Genomic DNA, 21,290 nt, shown 5'->3' on the forward strand with positions numbered 1-21,290 from the left:
CAGATGAAGAGGTAGACAGCCAGGGCCAAGTAGGAAGACTTAGCCAGGCTAACCTAAGCTTACATGGGAGTTTGCATGGGGTCCCCCCATACAGACCCCCAAGTAGGCTTAACCAGAGAAGCAGGAGAGACAGATCCCCTTCAAGGGAATCCATCCACTCCCATGTCTCTAGCATCTCTAATGCTTCCTCTCACACGGGAATGACTTCCCCTGAGAGAAAGGAGCATGAAGCCAGAATGAGGGAAGCTAATCTGAGGATTCAGAGGGAAGAACTTGCCCTTGCCAAAGAGAAGCTTGCTCTGGCTAGAGAGCAAAAATTGTGTGGGTCAGAACCCACTGGTGGCAGCAACATTCCTAGAGATAGGGATAGGTCTTATGACCATAGAAACCTAAGCAAGATAGTTCCCCCATATCAGAATGGGGATGACATCCACAAGTGGATGACTGCTTTGGAGAGGGCCTGCAAAGTACAGCAGGTACCCCAGAGTCAGTGGGCAGCTATCTTGTGGCTCTCCTTTTCTGACAAAAGTAGAGACAAGCTCCTCACAGTCAGTGATGAGGATGCTAACAATTACAAAGTCCTGAAGAGTGCTCTGATAGATGGGGTTGGCTTAACCACTGAGCAATATAGGTTGTTGTTCAGAGACACCCAGAAGACACAGACACAGATCTGGTCTGATTTTGTGGATTGTGCCACTAAGGCTTTGGAAGGATGGTTAACTGGCAGCAAGGTGCAGGACTATACAGGATTGTACAACTTGATTATGAGGGAGCAGATCCTTAGTAATTGTCAGAACCAGCTTCTCCATCAACACATGGTAGACTCAGATTTGACCTCTCCCCAAGAATTGGGAAAGAGGGCAGATAAATGGGTCAGGACCAGGATTAGGCCTAAAAATCAGGGTGGTGACCAAAAGAAAGATAACACCAAGCCTCAAGAGAAGGGTGGGGATAAAACAAAAGAGAAATCTTCCTCAGGGCCCCAAAACTCCACACAGGGTGGTGGGTCCCAAGCTCCCTCCTCTACCACAGTTAAAAAGCCTTACTGCCATGAATGTAAAACTCCTGGGCATTGGAAAAAAGACAGCAGTTGCCCAAAGGCTAAAAACAAAACTGTTCCTCAAACTACTCCTGTCACACCACCTATTACTGTCAGCAGTAATCCCCCAGGTGGTGGGAGTGCCCCCAAAAATTTGGTTGGGTTTTCTTGGGGAACACAGGGGGACCCTGGCTTAGCCAATTCCCCTACAGCAGCTACTCTGGTCTGTGATGGTGGAATGGGGTTTGACAACTTCACTGCCTGTCCCAACACTTTGGGTAGGTACAGACAGGAGCCCTACATCAATGGTAGAACAGATGAGGCCTACAGAGACAATGGAGCTAGCATCATTATGGTGGCCCATAGGCTAGTTCCCTCTGAGCAGCTTTTGCCTGGTTTCTCATACCAGGTAACTAACATTGATGGCAAACAGAACAGTCATCCCGTGGCAGAGGTATGTCTCAGCTGGGGAGGTGTCACTGGCCCTAAAAGGGTGGCAGTGTCTCCAACCTTGCCTGTGGACTGCTTACTGGGGAATGACTTAGAACTCTCAGCTTGGGCTGGAGTTGAACAAGACACCCATTCTAAAATGGTAGGCCTTTCACAAAAGGGTAGTGGGGTTGTGCCAGCCACAACCCCTGTCCAAGTAGATTTCCTCCCTGAAAAGGTTGGAAGGGCAGTGGTAGCCACAGCCCAGGCAAAGACAGACTTCCCTGTAGAGATTGGCAGAGCTGTGACAGTCACAGCTCAAACCCAAACTGAGTGCCTCCCTGAAAAGGTTGGCAAGGCTGTAATGGTCTCAGCCCATACTCAGACTGACATAGGTGTAGTGAAGCCTGAAACTATGGATCACTCCACACAAACAGAGAGTAGTGGGGAGGAAGAAACGTCTCCCTCTCCCCAGACATTAGGAAAAGGTCAGCCTCCTCAGGGATCTGACCTCATCCCTTGTGAAGGAACTGCCCCAGAGGTAGCCAGGCCTGGCCTGGTCTGGCAGAGCCTCTGATGTCAGTGGCCCGTTCCAAGGTGGGACCCAGTCTGGTGCAGGTAGCCTGCCTCTCTCTACCCTGCCTCAGTCAGCCCAGGGCTGCAGAGGTCAGGGAGGCCAGTGGACCCCAAGAGGGCCCCTGTCCACAAGAACCCCCCCATCAAAAGAATGAGGATTGCCTGGCTAGTAGCCCTAGCCAGGTGATGGTTAAAAACATTCCTGAGGGATCTCCTTTACAGGTAGTTAGGGACCTCCCCCAGAGGGATTCTGTTAGGCACAGGCAAACATGGGACCTTAGGGCCCCAAACCTGACCTGTCCCTCCAGTAAGCCCACAAAAGGGACCCAGCCTCCAGCTTTAGGTAGCCAGAGGCTGACCCTGAGAGCACAGTGCAACTCAGTGAAAGAAAGAAAGGCATCCATGGTGGAGGATGATTGGAGGAAGCTGAGGCCTCACTCTGAGGACACTCACTTCAGTACTCCATCTCAACACCAGCCTTTTACTTTGCAAAGACACACCAAAGGCAGAGATTCCCTATGGTGGAGACCCTATGATACCTTTAGGATGAGGGATTGCTTAGTGGACCATGAGACAGGGGGTAACCATGCCAGTGCTGGTTCTTCCTTATATGGCCACTTAGGCAATAGAGGCTTACCTTGTCAAGGCCAGCCTTATCTCCTTTCGTTTGGGGGGGGTTGTGTAGGAAGGTGGATATCTGACTATGGTTACCCCCAACTTTTTGCCTAGTGTCTAGCTGGTTTTTCGACTTAGTTGGCCTGAGATCCTGCCATTCAGGGTCTCAGGCTGTCTGCTCTCTCTTTAAAATGGACTCCATGTACCCTACGTACATACACAATTGGTAAGGATCACCTTATTGGACCCTGTACAGTGTACCCTAGGTACCCAGGGCATAGGTGTACCCTAGGCCTCCCAGGGGCTGCAGCATGTATTATGCCACCCCTGGTCTGGCCTTCCAATCAGACACAACTGGCTGATCACTCAGCTGGGGCAAGGTCGTGTAATCACCCCTTGCTTAGATATAGTATACCTATATCTACCTTATATATAGACACATGTGTACCTATCAGCCACTCCTATGGCAGGCCTTAACAATCATGGAGGCAGAGTGCTTGGTAACATGTGAGATGGTGCTCTAGCATGAGCTGAGCCTGTCTGCAGCTTTCGGAACCACGTCCTTATAGCTGTTCTATGATATAGCCTACCATATACTCTTAAAGTGCCTTATAACCCTAAATGGTTATGGTAACTATGGTTTGGCTGTATCAAAACATGTCGTGTAAGGTGTCTAACACTTTGGAATAATACCCCCATACCATTTCTGGTGATGAGGATATTATTCCTCTCTTCTAGAGGGAGAGACATGTTAAAATCCTACTTTGCTGTTTAACTCTAACCAAAGCCTCAGCATCACAAAATGGATGCTGCTGCCACAGACACAAGTCTGACCTCCTGCTGCTGGGAGTGATCCCGGCAAGGGAGGCTTGGACAATAGGTTTCCTGCTTGGGGAGGTGCTAGCACCTCCCCAGACAGACTTTAGTGTATTGGGGCAGGGAGGGCTGAAAGGAATGAGACATGCCTGGGGCACACAAGGTGTCCCATGCATAGTCCAGTTCAAACCGGTGCTGGGGCACTCCAGCCCCAGTCCTGGCGCGAAACTGGACAAAGGGAAGGGGGTGTAACCAATCCCCTCCCAGGTCCCACCCATAAGGCGTGACCTAGCAATAACCCAGCCCCCCAGATTAGTATAAGAGTGGTAGCTGGGCCCCAGGAGATTAGATTATCCTGAACCTGCAACTTGAACAGAAACTCTGGACCTTCGACATTCGACGAAAGAAGAAGACTGAAGAATCTCCCTTGTGGCCAAGGAGTGGCTACCCTGTGCAAACAGGCACCATCAAGAGACTACCCTTTGCTTTGCTGAAGTTCTACGAGGGACCGACTGCAGAGCCCGACCAGAGCCTTGACTTCCAGACTTCTCCGACCCTGATCCACATCCACAGCCGAGCTGAGATCCGTGGAGGCGACGAGAGACGTGGGACCGGCTACCTGGGAAAAGTGGCTAGTATCTTCCAGCGCAGCTTCTGAGGCACCCTCGAAGTTGTGCACCGGGGATTGACAAGCCCCAACCCCAAGCACCATCTGCACCGAAGATCAGCCCCCCACACTCCACGAGTCCTGCGTGGGGCCCTTCTGCATTTTCCTGCTTGCCGCGTCTGTCCGGTTGCTTGCCCGCTGGCTAGTGGCCTTTGTGACGACGCATCCTGAAATCTTCACCGCTGGTTTGGCTCCTCCAGACTGGCTCCTGCTTCTTTGAAAAAGAGAAGCACCCCAGACCTTCCTGGTCTGCACCAGAAGCAAGTCCTCCGTTCTTCGTGGGTTCCGCTTGCCAAGGCTTGGTGAGTCCTAGTCCAACTTCGATGCCGCCGACAGCAAGAGCCTTCGTGGGACAGCTCGCCTCCTGGTCCTGGTCGTCCTCGACGTTCCCTGGTCCTCGTGGCTGCAGCGACAAGCTTCACCTTCACCTGCAATCTTCACGACATCGCCTGGTTCCTTCCTGGTTCCACGTGGTCACTGGCTAGTGACCTTGACTCTGTCCCTTCTGCTTGCAGGTCTCCTCTCTTCTTGATTCCAGCTTTGGGATCCACCGGACACTCTTCACTGACCGCCTGTCAGCAACTTTCCTTCAGGCATCCATAGAAGTCCACGACGAAACCCGACGCAAGTTCACACCTATGCACCCGCAGCCTGTGGGCTAGGTAACTTGGGTACTTCGGTGCTCACAAGGGTAGTGACTATCCTAGGGTCTAGTTTCCGAGTCTCGACTCTCTAGCTGCTTCAGAAGTGTCCTTAAACTGTTAATTTCTAACAAGTACTATTTCTATCGACTTTTACGCATTACGCGTGAGTGTTTCCACTCTGCACCTGAATCCCGTGGGCCTCCCACTTCCTAACTGTTGCTAGTGTAGTGTAGCCCCAGCGATTCCCTAGGCCTAGGCCTATCCTATTTCCGTGACAGTGGTCCTTATACCACTTACTTAGTATATGGTTTGCGTGGCCCCTAGGGCCTAACTGTATTACTTACCTGTGTGACTTAATGTATGCTTAAATAAGACTGTGTTGTACTTACCTCTAATCTCATAAAGAGTGCTGAGGGTTTGACTAGAATAAATGCACTTTATTTTATATATATATCTGTTGTGGTGTCCTTTCATTTGGTATTCAAGGGATTATATATGGTATCACAGCTGGCTTCACATGCCATTCAGAGTTTAGCCTAAGACTGCTCTTGTCCATGCTACCACTAGGATAGCTGGTCTATAAGGTTGACTTTACAACCAATCACCATAAGGGTTGTTTGGACTGATATAAGGTGTACACTAGAACTAGTGACATCATACATCAGGCCAACTTCTCACACATTTAACGATCCATCTGGCTATACCTGCTTTGGAAATGGCGTTCCCCTTGTGTTGTGGAGAAAAGGCAACGAAAATTTGTTTTGTCTTCCTAAAGTCCTTAGTTCTGTCTATATAGTACACGAGGGCCCTCTTTACATCTAGTGTATGGAGCATTCTCTCAGCGACATTTTGTGGATTTTGAAAGAAAACAGGCAGTTCAATAGTTTGATTCATGTGGAACTGCGATATTACTTTAGGCATGAATTTGGGGTTGGTACGTAGTACGACCCTGTTTGCGTGAACCTGTATGAATGGCTCTTGAATGGTTAGTGCCTGGAGTTCACTAACTCTTCTTAACGAAGTGATTGCTACTAGGAAAGCTACTTTCCAGGTGAGGAATTGAATCTCACATGAGTGGAGAGGTTCGAAGGGTGGACCCATCAGTCTGGTGAGGACCAAGTTGAGGTTCCACACCGGTGCTCGTGGGTGTCTTGGGGGAATTACTCGTTTAAGTCCCTCCAAGAAGGCTTTGATGGCAGGCACTCTGAATAAAGAGAGGTGATGCCTGTTTTGGAGATAGGCTGCTATTGCGGTTAAATGGATACGTATTGAGGTGTATGCCAGATTGCATCTGTATAGGTGTAAGAGGTAACAGATTATGTTTTGAATGGATGCGTCTAGCGGGTTAATGTCATAGTTGTTGCAGTAAATGACAAACCTCTTCCATTTAGCCGCATAGCAAGCTCTGGTAGTGGGTCTCCTGGCCTCCTTGATGATCTCCATACAGTCAGGTGGCAGGTTTAGGTAGCCAAACTCTAAGACTTCAGGAGCCAGATTGCCAGGTTCAGCTGTTCCGGATCTGGGTGCTGAATTTCGCCATGGTTCTGCGTTAAGAGTGCAGGTTTGATCCGCAGCCTTTGATGCGGCACCACGGAAAGTTCTAGAAAGGTGGTGTACCATGGCTGGCGCGCCCATGTGGGAGCAACTAGGATGAGTGTCAGTGAGTGCTGTCGCAGTTTGCGTGCCACCAGCGGCATTAATGGCGCTGGGGGAAAAGCGTACGCAGATCTGCTGGACCAGTTCATCCATATCGCATTGCCCTGCGACTGGGGATGTGGGAACCTGGCGGCAAAGCTTCGGCATTTTGCGTTTGTTTGTGGCGAATAGGTCTATCTCTGGATGACCCCACTGTTGGAAGTACGGTTGGAGAACGGACGGATGTAGCTCCCACTCGTGCATCTGGTGGCTGTGTCTGCTGAGCAGATCCGCCATCTGGTTGTCCTTGCCGGGGAGGTGTTCCGCCATGAGGAATATGTTCCTTTGAATGGCCCACTTCCACATGCTCTGAGCAAGATGAGACAACTGTGGAGAGTGTGTTCCTCCCTGCTTCTGTATGTAGTACATGGCAGTCATGTTGTCCGTCCGGATCAACACGGCTTTGTTGCACAAGTGTACTTTGAATGCCTTCATGGCTAGGAAGATTGCCATCAGTTCCAGAAGGTTGACGTGCATCTTCTTTTGTTGTGTCGTCCATAGTCCCTGCACTGTGTAATTGAGTACATGAGCTCCCCATCCCTGGAGAGAGGCGTCCGCCGTCAGTATTGTTTGTGGAACAGGCTCTTGGAACGGTCGGCCCTTGCAAAGGTTTCGTGGATTCCACCAATGCAGAGAGTTGTATGCCCGACCGCTCACCAACACTAGGTCTTTTAATTGCCCGTGAGCCTGATTCCATTGACGTGCCAAGCACTCCTGAAGCGGGCGCATATGTAGTTTCGCGTGTGGGACTATGAAAATGCAGGAGGCCATCATGCCTATCAACTGCATGAACACTCGCGCAGGAAGGGAGTGTTGAGGTTTGAACTTTGAGATCAGCAGTTGCATGCTGTTGATCCTCACCAAATTTGGCTGAGCTGTGGCTGCCAGAGTGTTTATGGTCGCGCCCAGGTACTGTCGTACGTGTGCGGGTTGGAGATGTGATTTTGGGTAATTTAGTGAGAATCCCAGACTGTGAAGAAGGTGAATGGTGAGGGACATGTGGCTGGCGCATTGCTGGGCTGACTTTGCTTGAACAAGCCAGTCGTCCAGGTAAGGGTAGACGTGAATGTGTTGTCTCCGTAGATGTGCAGCCACTGTAGCTAGGCACTTGGTGAAAACCCTGGGTGCTGTTGTCACTCTGAAGGGGAGAACTTTGAATTGATAGTGTTGTTCCTGAATAGTGAACCTGAGATATTTCCTGTGTGATGGGTGTATGGGTATGTGGAAGTACGCATCTTTGAGGTCTAGTGTGGCTAGGAAGTCTCCTTGGCTGAGCAGCGGGAGAACCTGCTGTAGGGTGAGCATATGGAAATCCTCTGAGAGAATGTAGTGGTTGAGGGGTCTCAGGTCTAGTATAGGTCTGAGTGACCCGTCCTTTTTGGGGATTAAGAAGTACAGAGAGTACACCCCTGTCCCCTGCTGGTTGACGGGCACGACCTCTATTGCACATTTTTGCAGCATACTTAGCACTTCCTGCTGCAATAATGCTAAGTGCTCTACGGACATAGGACGGTGCTTTGGCGGTATGTTGGGTGGAGTGGAGGTTAATTCGAGACAGTAACCGTGCTGGATAATGTCCCTGACCCACCTGTCTGTGGTGATGGTTTTCCACGTGGACAGGAACCGCTGGAGTCTCCCCCGACAGGTGTTATGTGGTCAGGGGGAAGGCGTCACTGTTTGTTTTTGGGAGAGGACCTGGTGTTGCCGTAACCACGTCCCCTGCCCTTGGTGCTGGAGCCACGATATCCACCTCTGTTGGTTTTATCGTAGGTACTCTGTGTGCCCCCTTTAGTGTATTGCTGCTGTGACCCCTGGCCTCTAGCTGCTCCTCTATTCCCGGGGCGACGAAAGGAGCCACTACGAAATTGCTGCGTCTGCAGAGCCCCCATTGATTACGCAGTGTCAGTGTCTTTTTTAATTTTTTCGAGGGCAGTGTCAACTTCGGGGCCGAATAAGTAGTCGGGGTTGACTGGCTGATTTAGGATGTTGTTTTGAATCTCTGGTTTGAATCCTGAGATTCTCAACCATGCGTGTCGTCGTAACATGACGCTGGTGTGGATTGCCCTTGCTGCTGTGTCGGCAGCATCCAGGGCACACTTAATGGATGCATTGGTAAGGAGTTGTCCCTCTCTGATGAGCAGCTCCGCTGCCTCTTTGTATTCATTTGGCAAATGCTGGAGTAGTGATTCTAGCGTGTTGTAGTGTGAACGATCATAACGGGCCAGGAGTGCCTGTGTATTGGCAATGTGCCAGATGTTTGCTGCTTGCGCTGCAATTCTTTTGCCTGATGTCTCCAGCACTTTGGACTCCTTGTCTGGGGGAGGAGCATCACCTGTTGTTTGCGAATGGGCTCGTTTGAGAGCGTTAGCAACCACCATGGAGTCCAGAGGTAACTGACCTCTAATGTACATAGGGTCTCCGGGCGCAGGCTTGTATTTTTTTTCAATCCTGGGGTGTAGCACCCGTGCCCTGGATGTTTCTTTGAAAATGTCCTTTGCAGGTTTGAGAACTCCTTTTAACATGGGCAGAGGTTTGACAGTTCTTTCGGAGGAGGCGAAAGTGTCCACTAAGAAGTCTTCTTCAACAGTGTCAGAATGGAGTTGTACTCCATGATTGGCGGCAGCTCGTTCTATGAGGGCATTGAAGGCAGCAGTGTCCTCTGTGGGAGATGTTTTGGCGCTGTAAAGCTGCGTGTCCTGGGTATCTGGCGCGGTACCCTGGTCTGTAGGGTCATCCCATGCCTGATCTGGGTCCTGCTGCTCATCAGGATCGACATCCCCAGGGTAGGTGGTATCATCTCCCATGTAGTCCTCCACTGCGTCCGTTTCTGAAGGCGTAGGAGAAAAGTACTGGGGATCCTGATAGGAGGTTTGTAAGCGTTCATACAGAACTGGTTCCGACCCCGCTGGCAATTTGTGCTTGAGAGGTATTCTGTAGGAGTCCAATCCCCTCTCTGGCGTGATCTTCCGTTTGCGGAGCATCAGTGTACCAGTGTCGGTGTCGATGAATTGTGGCTGTGAAGGCTCAGAATGTGTGTGTCCAGTAGACGGGGACTGTGTCTGGCGGACACGTGTTCGGATCTCGAACATCTTTGGCGCCGTGGACGGCGGCAAACCAAAAGTGATGTTGGTTGGCGCCGAGGGTGCTTTTGGAGCCTTGTGCGGGTTGGGGCCCGACGTGGATCGGAGGGCTGCCCGTTCCCTGATGCGTTGCAACGACGCCGCGACTTGTCGCACCGAGAACGCCGAAGGTTCTTTGGAGCCGGTCGGCACCGTGGAGGTAGGCGTCGACTGCTTTGGAGCCATGGGGTCATCGATCCGAAGACAGGTATCAACGGTCGTTGGAGTCGACGACTTGGCGTGTGCTGCTGTCTTCGACGTGGACTCAGATGGAGCGGCCATTTTGACTTTGGTGGTCGGGGCCGACTGCTTCGGTGCCAGAGGCCGAGGCGCTTTGGGGGGACCGAGGGCCTTTTTCTTCGGGTCGGTACCGATATCCGCTGCCGTGAGTTGGGCGCCGAAATCCCTTTTACTGCGTTCGGAGCCGACGGCCTTTGCTGGCGTCGAAGGAGTGGAGGGCTTCGAGGCCTTCGAGCCGATTACAGCCAGTTTCACTTTTGGTTTCGGTGGAACTGGTGCGACGATTGGTTTCGGTTTCGTTGAAGGGAATCCAGTCGTCTTTGTTAATAATGGCTCGTGCGGGATGTTCGAGGCCGGGGCCGAAGAACTTTGGGATTGATCTCGGGTAAGGCCCGGAGGCGATCCCTCGACCTGAGCCGTACAATGACGCACTTTGACGGCCTCCGTATCGACGGGTGGGCCTGGCTCCTCGCTAGAGCTATCTTCTTCGGCCCCAAAGGCCTCATCGTAGTCTCCTACCTCGTCGATGACTTCTTCCCTTTGAAAAAGCACTTCATCATCGTCTTCCGATCGGGAATCGTGTTCGGAAGCGGGGCTGGAGTTTACTTCTTCCACGCTCTCTGCGTCCTCGTCCTCGGTGCTGAAGATGTTGGCCGGGGCAGGCGCCGATTGCTGCGCTTCTAATCTCGCCGCCCGTCGATTCCGGAGAGTCTTCTTCGATCGGAATCAGGCACAGGCCATACATTTCGACTCATCGTGATCCGGTGAGAGACATTTGTTGCATACCTGGTGGACGTTGATGTGTGGGTATTTTGCGTGGCATAAAGGACACCGTTTGAATGGAGTCCTCGATTCCATCGTCGATGTAAGTTCGATGTTCGGACCAAACGGATCCGAAAGGCTGGAAGAAGGTTCTAAACTAGTAAAGAAAGCAGTCGATACCGAATGGGGACAGTACCGACGAAAACTAAAGGCCTTTTGGCCTTAAACTTAAATTTCCTATCCTGAGCTAAGATAAGCACATCCGAACCCAATGGCGGAAAAAAACAATCTAAGGATGGAGAGGATGCCCATGCGCACTGTGGTCCAGGGGAGGAGTCACCTATCTCGTGATACTTCGAAGACTCTTCCAGGACAACAACGTGCAAACATCCGGACCCAACACTAGGCGGCGATCTATGCACAGATATGAATTCAGCAGCCCACATGCCTCGAACACCACAGTTTAGCGTCTCCCCAACATTCCCAGCATCGGTCATCATCCTTAGCAGACCTGCCCCACCCAGAGCAGGCCGACGACATGGGTACCTGCAGGAGAGCAGATGCCATCGGCAAGAAGGTGGGTGGGAGAAGTGAGCTCCAGGGCCCAGCGACGCAACATCATCCTTAACAAACCTGCCCTACCCAGAGCAGGCAGACGCCGCTCTGACTATCCAAAGCCACGGGTACCTGCAGAGCAGACACGAGCTCCAGGCCCAGCGACGCGTCAGCATCACTAACAAACCTGCCCTACCCAGAGCAGGCCGAAGCAGCCCCAACTCTCCGAAGCCACGGGTACCCGCAGAGCAGACGCGAGCTCTAGGCCCAGCGATGCATCAGCATCCCTAGCAAACCTTCCCTACCTAAAGCAGGTCGAAGCAGCCCGACTCTCCAAAGCCACGGGTACCCGCAGAGCAGACCGGAGCTCCAGACCCAGCGACGCGTGAGCATCCCTAGAAAACCTGCCCTACCCAGAGCAGGCCGATGCCGCTCCGACTCTCCGAAGCCACAGGTACCCACAGAGCAGACACGAGCTCCAGGCCCAGCAAAGCGTCAGAATCCCTAGCACACCATAAAAGGAGAGAGAAAAAGCAAAAGGAAAAATCAGCAAAAAGAAGCCCTAAAACAGAAGGTGCTGGAATCCACCGATTTATACAGGAAAAATAAGTTATAATGCGTTAAGGAAACAGGCTGAGGATGACGATAATGAGAAAAATGATCAAGAGGAGGGTGAAGAAGAAGAAGAGGTAGAGAGCCTGACCTTGTCTGAGCTATCTGCAGAACTGAGCTTGCTTGCTGTTGGCGACAAAGAAGGGGAAGGTGGGAAAGATAAGGGAGTAAGAATGAACCAGGGGGTTAAAAGTATGGAAAAAACGGTCAAAACGGTTAAAACGGTCTCAATGGCCTCAGCTGCTATTATGTCCTCTACTACCTGTCACGAGAGTCACTCCACCCCGAAACAATACCCTCTTTTTTTAAAAACCCTTCTTCAGCAGGGGCAGTCTTCAAGCACTCCTACACACGGGGGGTTAAATCAGGGGGGTGTAAGTGCTGTATCGGAGCATGATGTTCTCAACACTGGAGGTCAAGTATGCAGCCCCACAACGCAGAAGATATCGACAAGGATAGAAGAGGCTGCGCCGCCCACTCCAATGGCTTCAACTGCCATACTCTCCAACACTTCCCTTTCCCTCCACCCTATTCTGCCACCAGCTTTAAGTTCAAGCCCAGGCTTAAGCAGCAAGCAAACCATGATAGTTCCAAGTCATGCCCCAAGTCAAGCCCCAAGCCTAGAAGCCTCCCCGACCTCCCAAGAGGACGGCTTGCTGGCCCTTCCGAGTACTACAAAAGCAAATACGATAGAAGATATCCTGGTTACCATCCTACAGGAATTAAGAGACTTTAAATCCTCTCAGGCTCAGGAAATTTCACTTCTACATAGCAGGCTTACGAAGATGGAGGAGTGCTTTTGCAATATTACCTTGAGGGTCTCTGAAGCCGAAGTTCGGATATCTTCTCTAGAGGACTCCTTAACCATAATTCAGAAAAATCTCATGGAGGCTAATAGAGAGAAATCACATTTAGAGGAAAAACTACAGGACATCGAGAACTATAATAGGAGATCCAATTTACGACTTGTAGGCATACCAGAGGGCCTTGAAGATAAAGATGTAGCCAGGTGGTCAGACTCTCTATTGAAAAAAGCTATCCCTGATCTACAAGGTGACCTGACTATCACAAGAGCGCACAGAGTCCCTGCACATAAACCCAATAACTTGAAATACCCCCGTACAATTCTGCTTAATTTTTCAGACTTTAGGGTAAAAGAAAAAATTTTAAATACCGCTTTTTCTAAAAGAACTTTCAGTGTGGAGGGGTGAATAATTTTCGAATCTTTGGCGATATGTCGGTAGCATCTGCCCATAGACGCAGGGACTTTGTGAAACTAATTGACTCCTTTAAGAGCAAGGGAGCCCAAGCAATGATAGTGCAGCAATCGAAACTCAAGGTCTTGGCTAAAGGAAAATTTGTTATATTCTCGGTCCTACATGAAGCTCAGACATTCCTCGACGGCCTCGAGGGATAATTAAATAAATTGCTGAATCTAGCTTTAGTTATCATTAGCCTAGGGCGATCACTGGGTGGAAACAGGAAGCACACAAGAATGCAATGAGATGGCATCCATAAAGAAGACACAGAGAAGGGCGGAAGTGGGTCACTGGGGTTTCCGTCCACTCAAGGGGGGAGGGAAAGGGTGTGAAGGGGGGTGTTGCAAGGGGGGGAAAAAGAGTTCAAAGGCGATATGTTTTTCACACTTTATTGATTATGGTATGAGCAAGGTTGTTTTTCTTTTTTTCTCATCTTGCACAAATATATCTCGCACTCGTCACTTTTGTCTACCTGGATCATGTTAAGATGACAAGACCCTATAAGTATATTTGCTTACTTTGCTCTAGGGGGGGCTTAAAACCTTCAAGCCCGTGCTGCTATTGTACTATTTTTGCTGCTCATCTGCATATTTGCACAGACAATGGTATTTTTGCTTATCTGCATATTTGCACAGATAATGGTATTTTTGCTTTTGCGTTGTTTACGACTATATTACATATGCATACGGTCAGATTTTACAATGTGTTGATTATGTCTTCCATATTGAATGGTACGTTTTTCTTAGATAACACCATTTCACATTCTTGCTGCTCATTTGCATATTTGCACATTGAAATCTAGACTTTGCATGTTTTGCTTTTTACTGTTATATAATCATATTTATTTATTATTTATTAGCTATATATGGTGTTGCTGCTGTCTGTACATTTGCACATTTGCCCATTTGCACATCTGCATGTTAGCTGAGGGTTACGTCTATTATCTTGAACGTCAAATAACATGGTAAAATTTATCTCTTTAAACGTTAATGGCCTAAATAACGCTCGTAAAAGGAACGCTATTTAGTGTTGGTTGAAAAATCTTTTACCAGATGTTATTTATTTCCAATAAACCCACCATAAAGACCAGGCAGAGTCAGCTAAACTCTTCAAAAGCTGGGCGGGCTATAACATATCTGCTCCTGCCAGGATGGCCCAGAGAGGAGTTTCCATATTAATAGGAAGACATGTAGGTTTTATCCTCGAAGGGTCGTCCATAGACCCTAGAGGGAGATGGGCAGTTGCATACGGTAAATTAAACAACGTTTATGTTATTTTTGCCACAATCTAAGCACCAATTTTGGACGATCCTCAAACTATTCTACAGGTCAAGCAGGCATTAACCAGCCTTCCTGGACTGATAATTTGGGGGGGGCGATTTTAATCTATTACAAATCCCCCGGATGGATTCTTCCAAGAAAGACCGTCGACAGAACAAACCTCAAGTTGCCTTAGCTGTCCAAAGTTGTAAAACTGACCTTGATGTCACTGATTATTGGCGTATTTTAAATCCTACCAAGCGCGAGTATACATGCCATTCAGCAAAATATAATTCTGCGTCACGGTTGGATTTTTTTCTGTCATCCCATGTCCTAGAATTTTATAATTACGCCCATTTACCTAACGCTTTTTCAGACCATGCAGCTCTCTGCATGGAGGTCAATTTGGGGAGTTATGAAGCAAGATGTACAAGTAGATGGTTTTTTAATAAAATTAACCTTCTTGACCAACAATGGTGCATGGAAATTAATGAAAAGATAGAGCAATTTTTTATACAGAATAGAGGTACAGCCCCATTAATCATAATCTGGGATGCATTTAAAGCCACTTTACGTGGAATAATTACATCTAAAGAAATTCCCAAGCTTAAGGCAAGAAGGGAGGAGAAATCCAAACTCCAAAATGAACTCTCGCAGGCTACCGTAGAGCACTACAGGGTCAGATCTATGATCTCTGGACATAAGTTGTATGAGGCGAAGCGCAGGATGAAGGATTTTTATTATGATTTAGGTGACATAAATAGTAATTCACAAGCACAAAAGACTTATGAGGAGAGTGAATATACAGGAAAGCTGCTGGCCTGGCAATCTAAAGAAAAGCAGGTGCGTAATAGAATAGATCAGTTAGTAGATCCCATCACTAAAATACGAGTTAAGACCACCACTTCCATCGGTAAGTTATTTTTAAATCATTATGAGGGGATATATCAAGCAACTGAGGGCGCTACACCTGACTATCACGGAATTCCTACAGCCACTTGAAATACCTAAAATAGATGCTGAGGGTAAGGACTACCTTACACAGGATTTTTCACTATTCGAATTAGATGCAGTGATAGAGGCCTTCCCCAATGGCAAGGCCAATGGCGAGGATGGCCTTCCCATTGAATTTTTTTAAAAAATGGGGGAACATTACGCAAGGAACTTTTGAAATTAATGAATAACTTACTTCAAGGAAACCCCCAGCCGGACTCCTTTCATACAGCAGTGGTGGTCAGTATTTTAAAAAAAGGAAAAGATAAGGAAAATATGAACTCATATAGACCGATTAGCCTTTTGAATACAGACTACAAAATTTTTACAAAACTTTTAGCAAATCGATTAAATAAAATAGTAGGATCTCTGGTAGCACATGATCAGTGCGGTTTTATTGCAGGCAGGCATCTCCATTCCAACACTACATTTCCACTGGAGGCACTTGATTATTTTAAAACTAATAAGGTGAAGGCTCAAATTTGGTTTTTGATGCGGAGAAAGCCTTCGATCTAGTGTCTTGGGATTGCATGTTTGCAATTTTACGCAGTTTTAATTTCCCGAATGTTTTTATTTCTCTTTTACGTCAATTGTATATGAATTCCAGGGCACAAATTATTGTCAATAATACTAATATTGGGTCCTGTGAGGTTACTAGAGGCACGCGACAAGGATGTCCCCTGTCGCCAATTTTATTCGCATTATTTATTGAACCTCTAGCGATCGCCATTAGGAATATCAAAGCTGACACTGCCCCAATATTAGGAATGACAAACATAAAATTATATGCGGACGACATTGCCCTCTTCATAGACTCTAAACCCTCAAGTCAATTTAAGATTTTAAAAATTTTCTCTGACTTTCAAAGGCTTGGGAGTTATAAAATTAATGTAAACAAAACGGAAATATTCTACTTAACTGCACTATAGACACTTTAGCTCCAGAATTTAGACGGATATACAATACGGATCCAAAGAGATATCTTGGATTACTTATATCAGATAACCCAGATGATCTCTTCTCACTTAATTTTTTACCTTTATTAAAAAAAAAGTGGGCTCTCTTTTAGATCGGGGGAATTTATTACCCCTGTCTCTTATGGGGCGGGCATCGCTAATTCGAATGTCGGTCTTACCCCTTTTCAATTTCCTTTTTAGCGCAATTCCCTGCGTAATCCAGGCCTCTTATTTTAAAAAATAGAAACCCTGATCTCCTCTTTCTTATGGGCAAAAAAACCTCCCAGACTAGCACTGAGCACTTTATATATATCATCTACTCAAGGAGGGCTGTCCCTCCCAAATATTAAAGAGTATTATTTTGCGTCTTTTGCACATTACAGTCACAGGTTTCTTTTTTTAGACTCTCAAGAGACAGATAATTTCTTTATGAAAAGGATGTTGCTGGAATTGAAAATCTATGACCCGGTCAGAACCACGAAAGATCCAAAAAAAGTACGATATAAATCCCTCCAGTGGATTTTCAAGATGAAAACTCAGTTTCTTAAATTTTATGACCTATCGGTTTTGAGTAATAAGACAAATTTAAAAAATTGTTAGTTTGCGAGATGTTCGCTGTATGGACCAAAATATACTAACTCTTTGGAAGGAGAATGGTTTTGAAAAAATTGAAGACTTCCTGCTGGGAAATAGATGGAAATCTTGGGACGAAATCCATAGCCAGTTAATCCACTCGCACTTAATACTGAACTAGTCCTTTATAAGGATAAATCCAAAACTCAGAGAACTCAATATAGGAAATGTATTCAATAAAGAAAATATTTCCACTATTCTTAATAATAAAATACAAAAGAAAATGAGTATCTGGATTAAAATATTAAAAGAAAGCAAGGACCATGACCTCTATAGCAAGATTACTGAAAGATGGGAGAAGAGGGAAGATATTACATTTAATCAACAGGTATGGGACAAAATAAATAAATTCAACAAAACCGTCTTTCGTGGAGCAAATTTTAAACGTATGCAATTTTACAACAAATGGTTACTTTATAGAACTCCGTCCTTTCTACACAAAATCCTTCCGCAAGTAGCCGACAAATGCTTCCGTTGTGATGGAAAAGGCACTTGGAAACACATTGTCCGGAAGTGTCCAAAAATCCAGCCTTTATGGAAGGAAATAGAAAAATATCTTTCAACTGTTCTCAAAACTACTATTGTATTTGATGATTTAATTCCCCTCCTAGGTTGCTCTCCTATCCACACCCAACATGATGAGTCCCTTTATATAGCTTCTTTAATAGCTAAATCCCTCATTTTACAGTCCTGGAAAACAGATCTTGTTCCATCCTTTCAGGCATGGAAGACAAAACTACTTCTAATCCAGGGTAGGGAAAGAAAATATGCTCTCAGATTAGGGGCTCTCAAAAAATATGATAAATATTGGAGTGTGTTTGATCTTTAAATCTGTCCGGTTATTATTTAATCAGATTTATACTTTTCCGAGAACACCTATTTTGTCTACTAGTCTACTACGATTGTCTCGATTTCGCACGTTGCACTTTATAACTCAATTCTGGTATATTAATTGAGAAGACGCTCATTGTATTTAAATGCAATGTATTCAAATTCTTTGTTTTTCAATGACATTTGATTGTTTGATTGTTTGCTTTTACACAACCTTGCACTTTATAATTTTAATGTTATAATGACAATCTGCATGATTGTTTTTAGTACTTTCATTCTCATACTGCATTAACTGAATTCTATCTGTGTTCTTTACTGTATTGTTATATTTGAACTCTCAATAAAAAAAAAAAATAAAAAAAAAAATAGAATCCCTACCACACCTGCCCTACCCAGAGCAGGCCGAAGCACCCCAGACTCTCCGAAGCCACGGGTACCCGCAAAGTAGACCTAAGCTCCAGACCCAGCGAAGCGTCAGCATCTGTAGCAAAACTGCTCTACCCAGAGCAGGCCGAAGCAGCCCAGACTCTCCAAAGCCACCGGTACCCTGCAGAGCACATCGGAGCTCCGGGCCCAGCGACGCGTCAGCATCCGTAGCAAACTTGCCCTACAGAGCAGGCCGAAGCAGCCCAGACTCTCCGAAGCCATGGGTACCCGCAGAGCAGACCTGAGTTCCATGCCCAGCGAAGCGTCAGCATCCCTAGCAAACCTGCCCTACCCAGAGCAGGCTGAAGCAGCCCCAACTCTCCGAAGCCACGGGTACCAGCAGAGCAGACCTGAGCTCCAGGCCCAGCGACGCGTCACCTCCGGCAAGAGGGGCAACCACGTATCTCCGAAGTTACAGCACAAGGCCGCAGCGGACAGGTCAGCCATAGTGAAGGACAAAGGAAGCCGCCAATCACAAGTCAGTGAGGGTTAGGTGCCACACGGGTGATGTCCCAAGGTTCTTGAAACTCAAAAGTTCTTTCTTTGGGAAATAGGTGCTTCTGGTTAGTATGAGGTGGCTTTTCTGTAGAAAAAACTCAGCCGTGAGCGCTGAAATGGATCTTCTGGAACGTTAAGCCTGTGCTCTGAGCTAGAAGTAACTAATTTGGCATACCCTAGCACCTATATCGCAACCAAACCTATGGTATATGTTGTAATACGGCCCTGTGCCATATTAACTGGCAGGAAAAATTGATGAATGAAACTCGTTCATGGCATGGAGCTGCAAAGTGATAGACATTTAATTCCTGAGATTTAATTAGCATCTCAAAAGTGGGGCGATGCTCGATCCTAGAGCAATATTAAATCATTCAAACAACTGCTGGGTGACTTTGCTCAGAGTAAAACCCAACTACGTCGCCATGAACCATGCAGAGGGAGGCGAAGAGCAGAACCTGAGAAAACAATGGGGAATGACAGATCTTTGGTGCTCAAAACACCTGACCCTCCAGAGAAACGATGGAATTAATGGAACAGGACGTTCGGGAATGGGGGAAAGAGGAGTGGACAGACGTAAATATGGTCACACGCACCCTGACTAGGCAAATTCAACTCAAGTACTTCTTCAAGGTTTACTTTTACTCAAGGGAGGTCATGGGATACGGGGAGAGGGACACAGCCAGCTGTCTACCTTGTAAAAGTGCACATGGTATATGGCACTGCCTGGCAATTACTCAATGCTGGAGCCAAATACACCTTGAAGAGGGAGGGGACACCAAATCCTGAAGTAGCAGCACTGGATTCATTGGAGAAATAGGAGGAAACAGGGAGTTCCCAGATCTTTATTGGGAGCCCTCTTACTGGCTGGGGAGGGGACTCTTAGTGGGGAGGTGGAAGGACACTGCAGCATCCCACATCCAGGGAGAGTGGTGAAAGTGCCCAGTCATCGGTTTACAAAGTGTGGGGCTGCTTGAAGAACTATCCGAAACTGTGGGTTTGAACAGCGTGTAATGTGCTGTTGTGTATTGCCCAATGTTGAAATGCTGACCTGCATCCAGAGAGGAAAGGGGAAAGGATGAGAGTGAAGTAGACACTGCGCCACTTGTAAGTGATACACTCTGCTTCTTTCTTTGGAATGTGCCTTTAAAAAGAATAAAAAATGATTATAAAAAATAAGATCCCTTGACACGATTTTTCAGTGAAAATGCAAAGTAAACATATCGCCCGTACTGGCACAATAGCAACAGAGAGTTAAGGTTACACCTCACTTTTCACAGGGCACTGAAAAATATTTTGCCCCTTCTCTAGCATCTCTTAGCCAATGTCAATCAAATTTCACACACACTACATGTTTGGAGACCAGCAAAATATTTCAAATCTTAAAACACATTTATCATGGTTGTGGTGAACAAGTTACTTACCTTCGGTAACTATGTATCTGTAAGAAACATTAGTTAGTTAGATTCCTCACCTTAGAATATCCCCAGGCGTCAGACTGGATCCGGAAGATTTTTCGTCAGCAATACCCCTTGCACGTCGCTAGGCGTCGTCTGCGGCTCCGCGTCCGTCGTCGGCGTCGTGCGCCGGAATGACGTCGGAGTACTTAGACGCCGCCCTCGCGTGCTGACGTCAGTTCTTGTACATAGCTTTCCGCGCCAGGAACGCTGAGCCATGCAAGAGACCGACACTGGTGCCAAAAAATTCTAGGGCCCTGAAAGGGATAGCCTTAGCCCTAAATGTCAGTTCACAGAACGGGGAGGATGGGTGGGTCGGTGAGGAATCTAAGGAATATGCTACTTACCAGTATGCATCTGTTCTTGGCATGTAGAGCTGCAGAGTTGTACACTTAGCATAGATCGCCATCTGGTGTTGGGCCCGGATGTTTGCAGTTTGTTTTTCTTCTTGGACAGTCTTTGGAAGTCACGAGTTTGGTGCCTCCTCCTTCGGTCCGTACTGCGCATGGGCTTCGGCTCCATCCTCAGATTGTTTTTCGCCAACAGGGAAATGATGGAGCTTGGTAATCACAGTGAGAAACCCATGTCTGTAGTATCTAAATAAGATGTACTGGAACGGATACAGGTAGCCGGGGAGGCGGGTGGGCGTGTACAACTCTGCAGCTCTACATGCCAAGAACAGATGCATACTGGTAAGTAGCATATTCCGTTCGAGGCATATGAGCTGCAGATTGTACACTTAGCATAGATTATATAGCAGTACCCAACCCTAGCGGCGACCACCGGTATCCGTTGCAGTGGTTTGAAATAGTGTCTTTAGTACAGCCTGGCCCACTCTAGCTTGCTGCTTGGAATGCACATCTACACAGTAATGTTTTGTGAAGGTGTGCGGTGTAGACCATGTGGCTGCTTTGCAGATGTCATCTAAGGGTATATTCCCTAGAAAGGCCATAGAAGCCCCTAACTTTCTTGTAGAATGGGCTTTAGGCGGAACAGATAATGTTCTTTTAGCCTTTTGGTAGCAAATCTGTATGCATTTTACAATCCACCTAGCTATCCCTGATTTAGAAATAGGGTTGCCTTTATGTGGTGGAGAGAAGGAAACGAACAATTGTTTAGTCTTCCTGAAGGGTTGCGTTCTTTGTATGTAGTATAGTAACGCCCTTTTCACATCAAGTGTGTGTAAGGCCCTTTCCGCAACAGATTGGGGTT

General features: G+C 47.3%; 1 protein-coding gene across 5 annotated transcripts in view; it reads right to left on the minus strand.

The window, feature by feature from the left end:
• Positions 1 to 21,290, minus strand: part of GTF3C2 (general transcription factor IIIC subunit 2) — a 906,867-nt gene that overhangs the window by 526,073 nt on the left and 359,504 nt on the right. For 3 of the 5 annotated variants that reach the window (XM_085613287.1, XM_085613285.1, XM_085613286.1), the window contains one exon: positions 19,673 to 19,765. The exons of the other annotated variants lie outside the window; for them this stretch is intronic. In XM_085613287.1, coding sequence (XP_085469413.1) covers positions 19,673 to 19,765 — 93 coding nt within the window. The remainder of the gene's footprint in view (positions 1 to 19,672; positions 19,766 to 21,290) is intronic. 5 annotated transcript variants of the gene reach the window in all.

This window comes from Triturus cristatus, chromosome 6 (genome assembly GCF_964204655.1).
Source record: "Triturus cristatus chromosome 6, aTriCri1.1, whole genome shotgun sequence".
Lineage (NCBI taxonomy): Eukaryota > Metazoa > Chordata > Amphibia > Caudata > Salamandridae > Triturus > Triturus cristatus.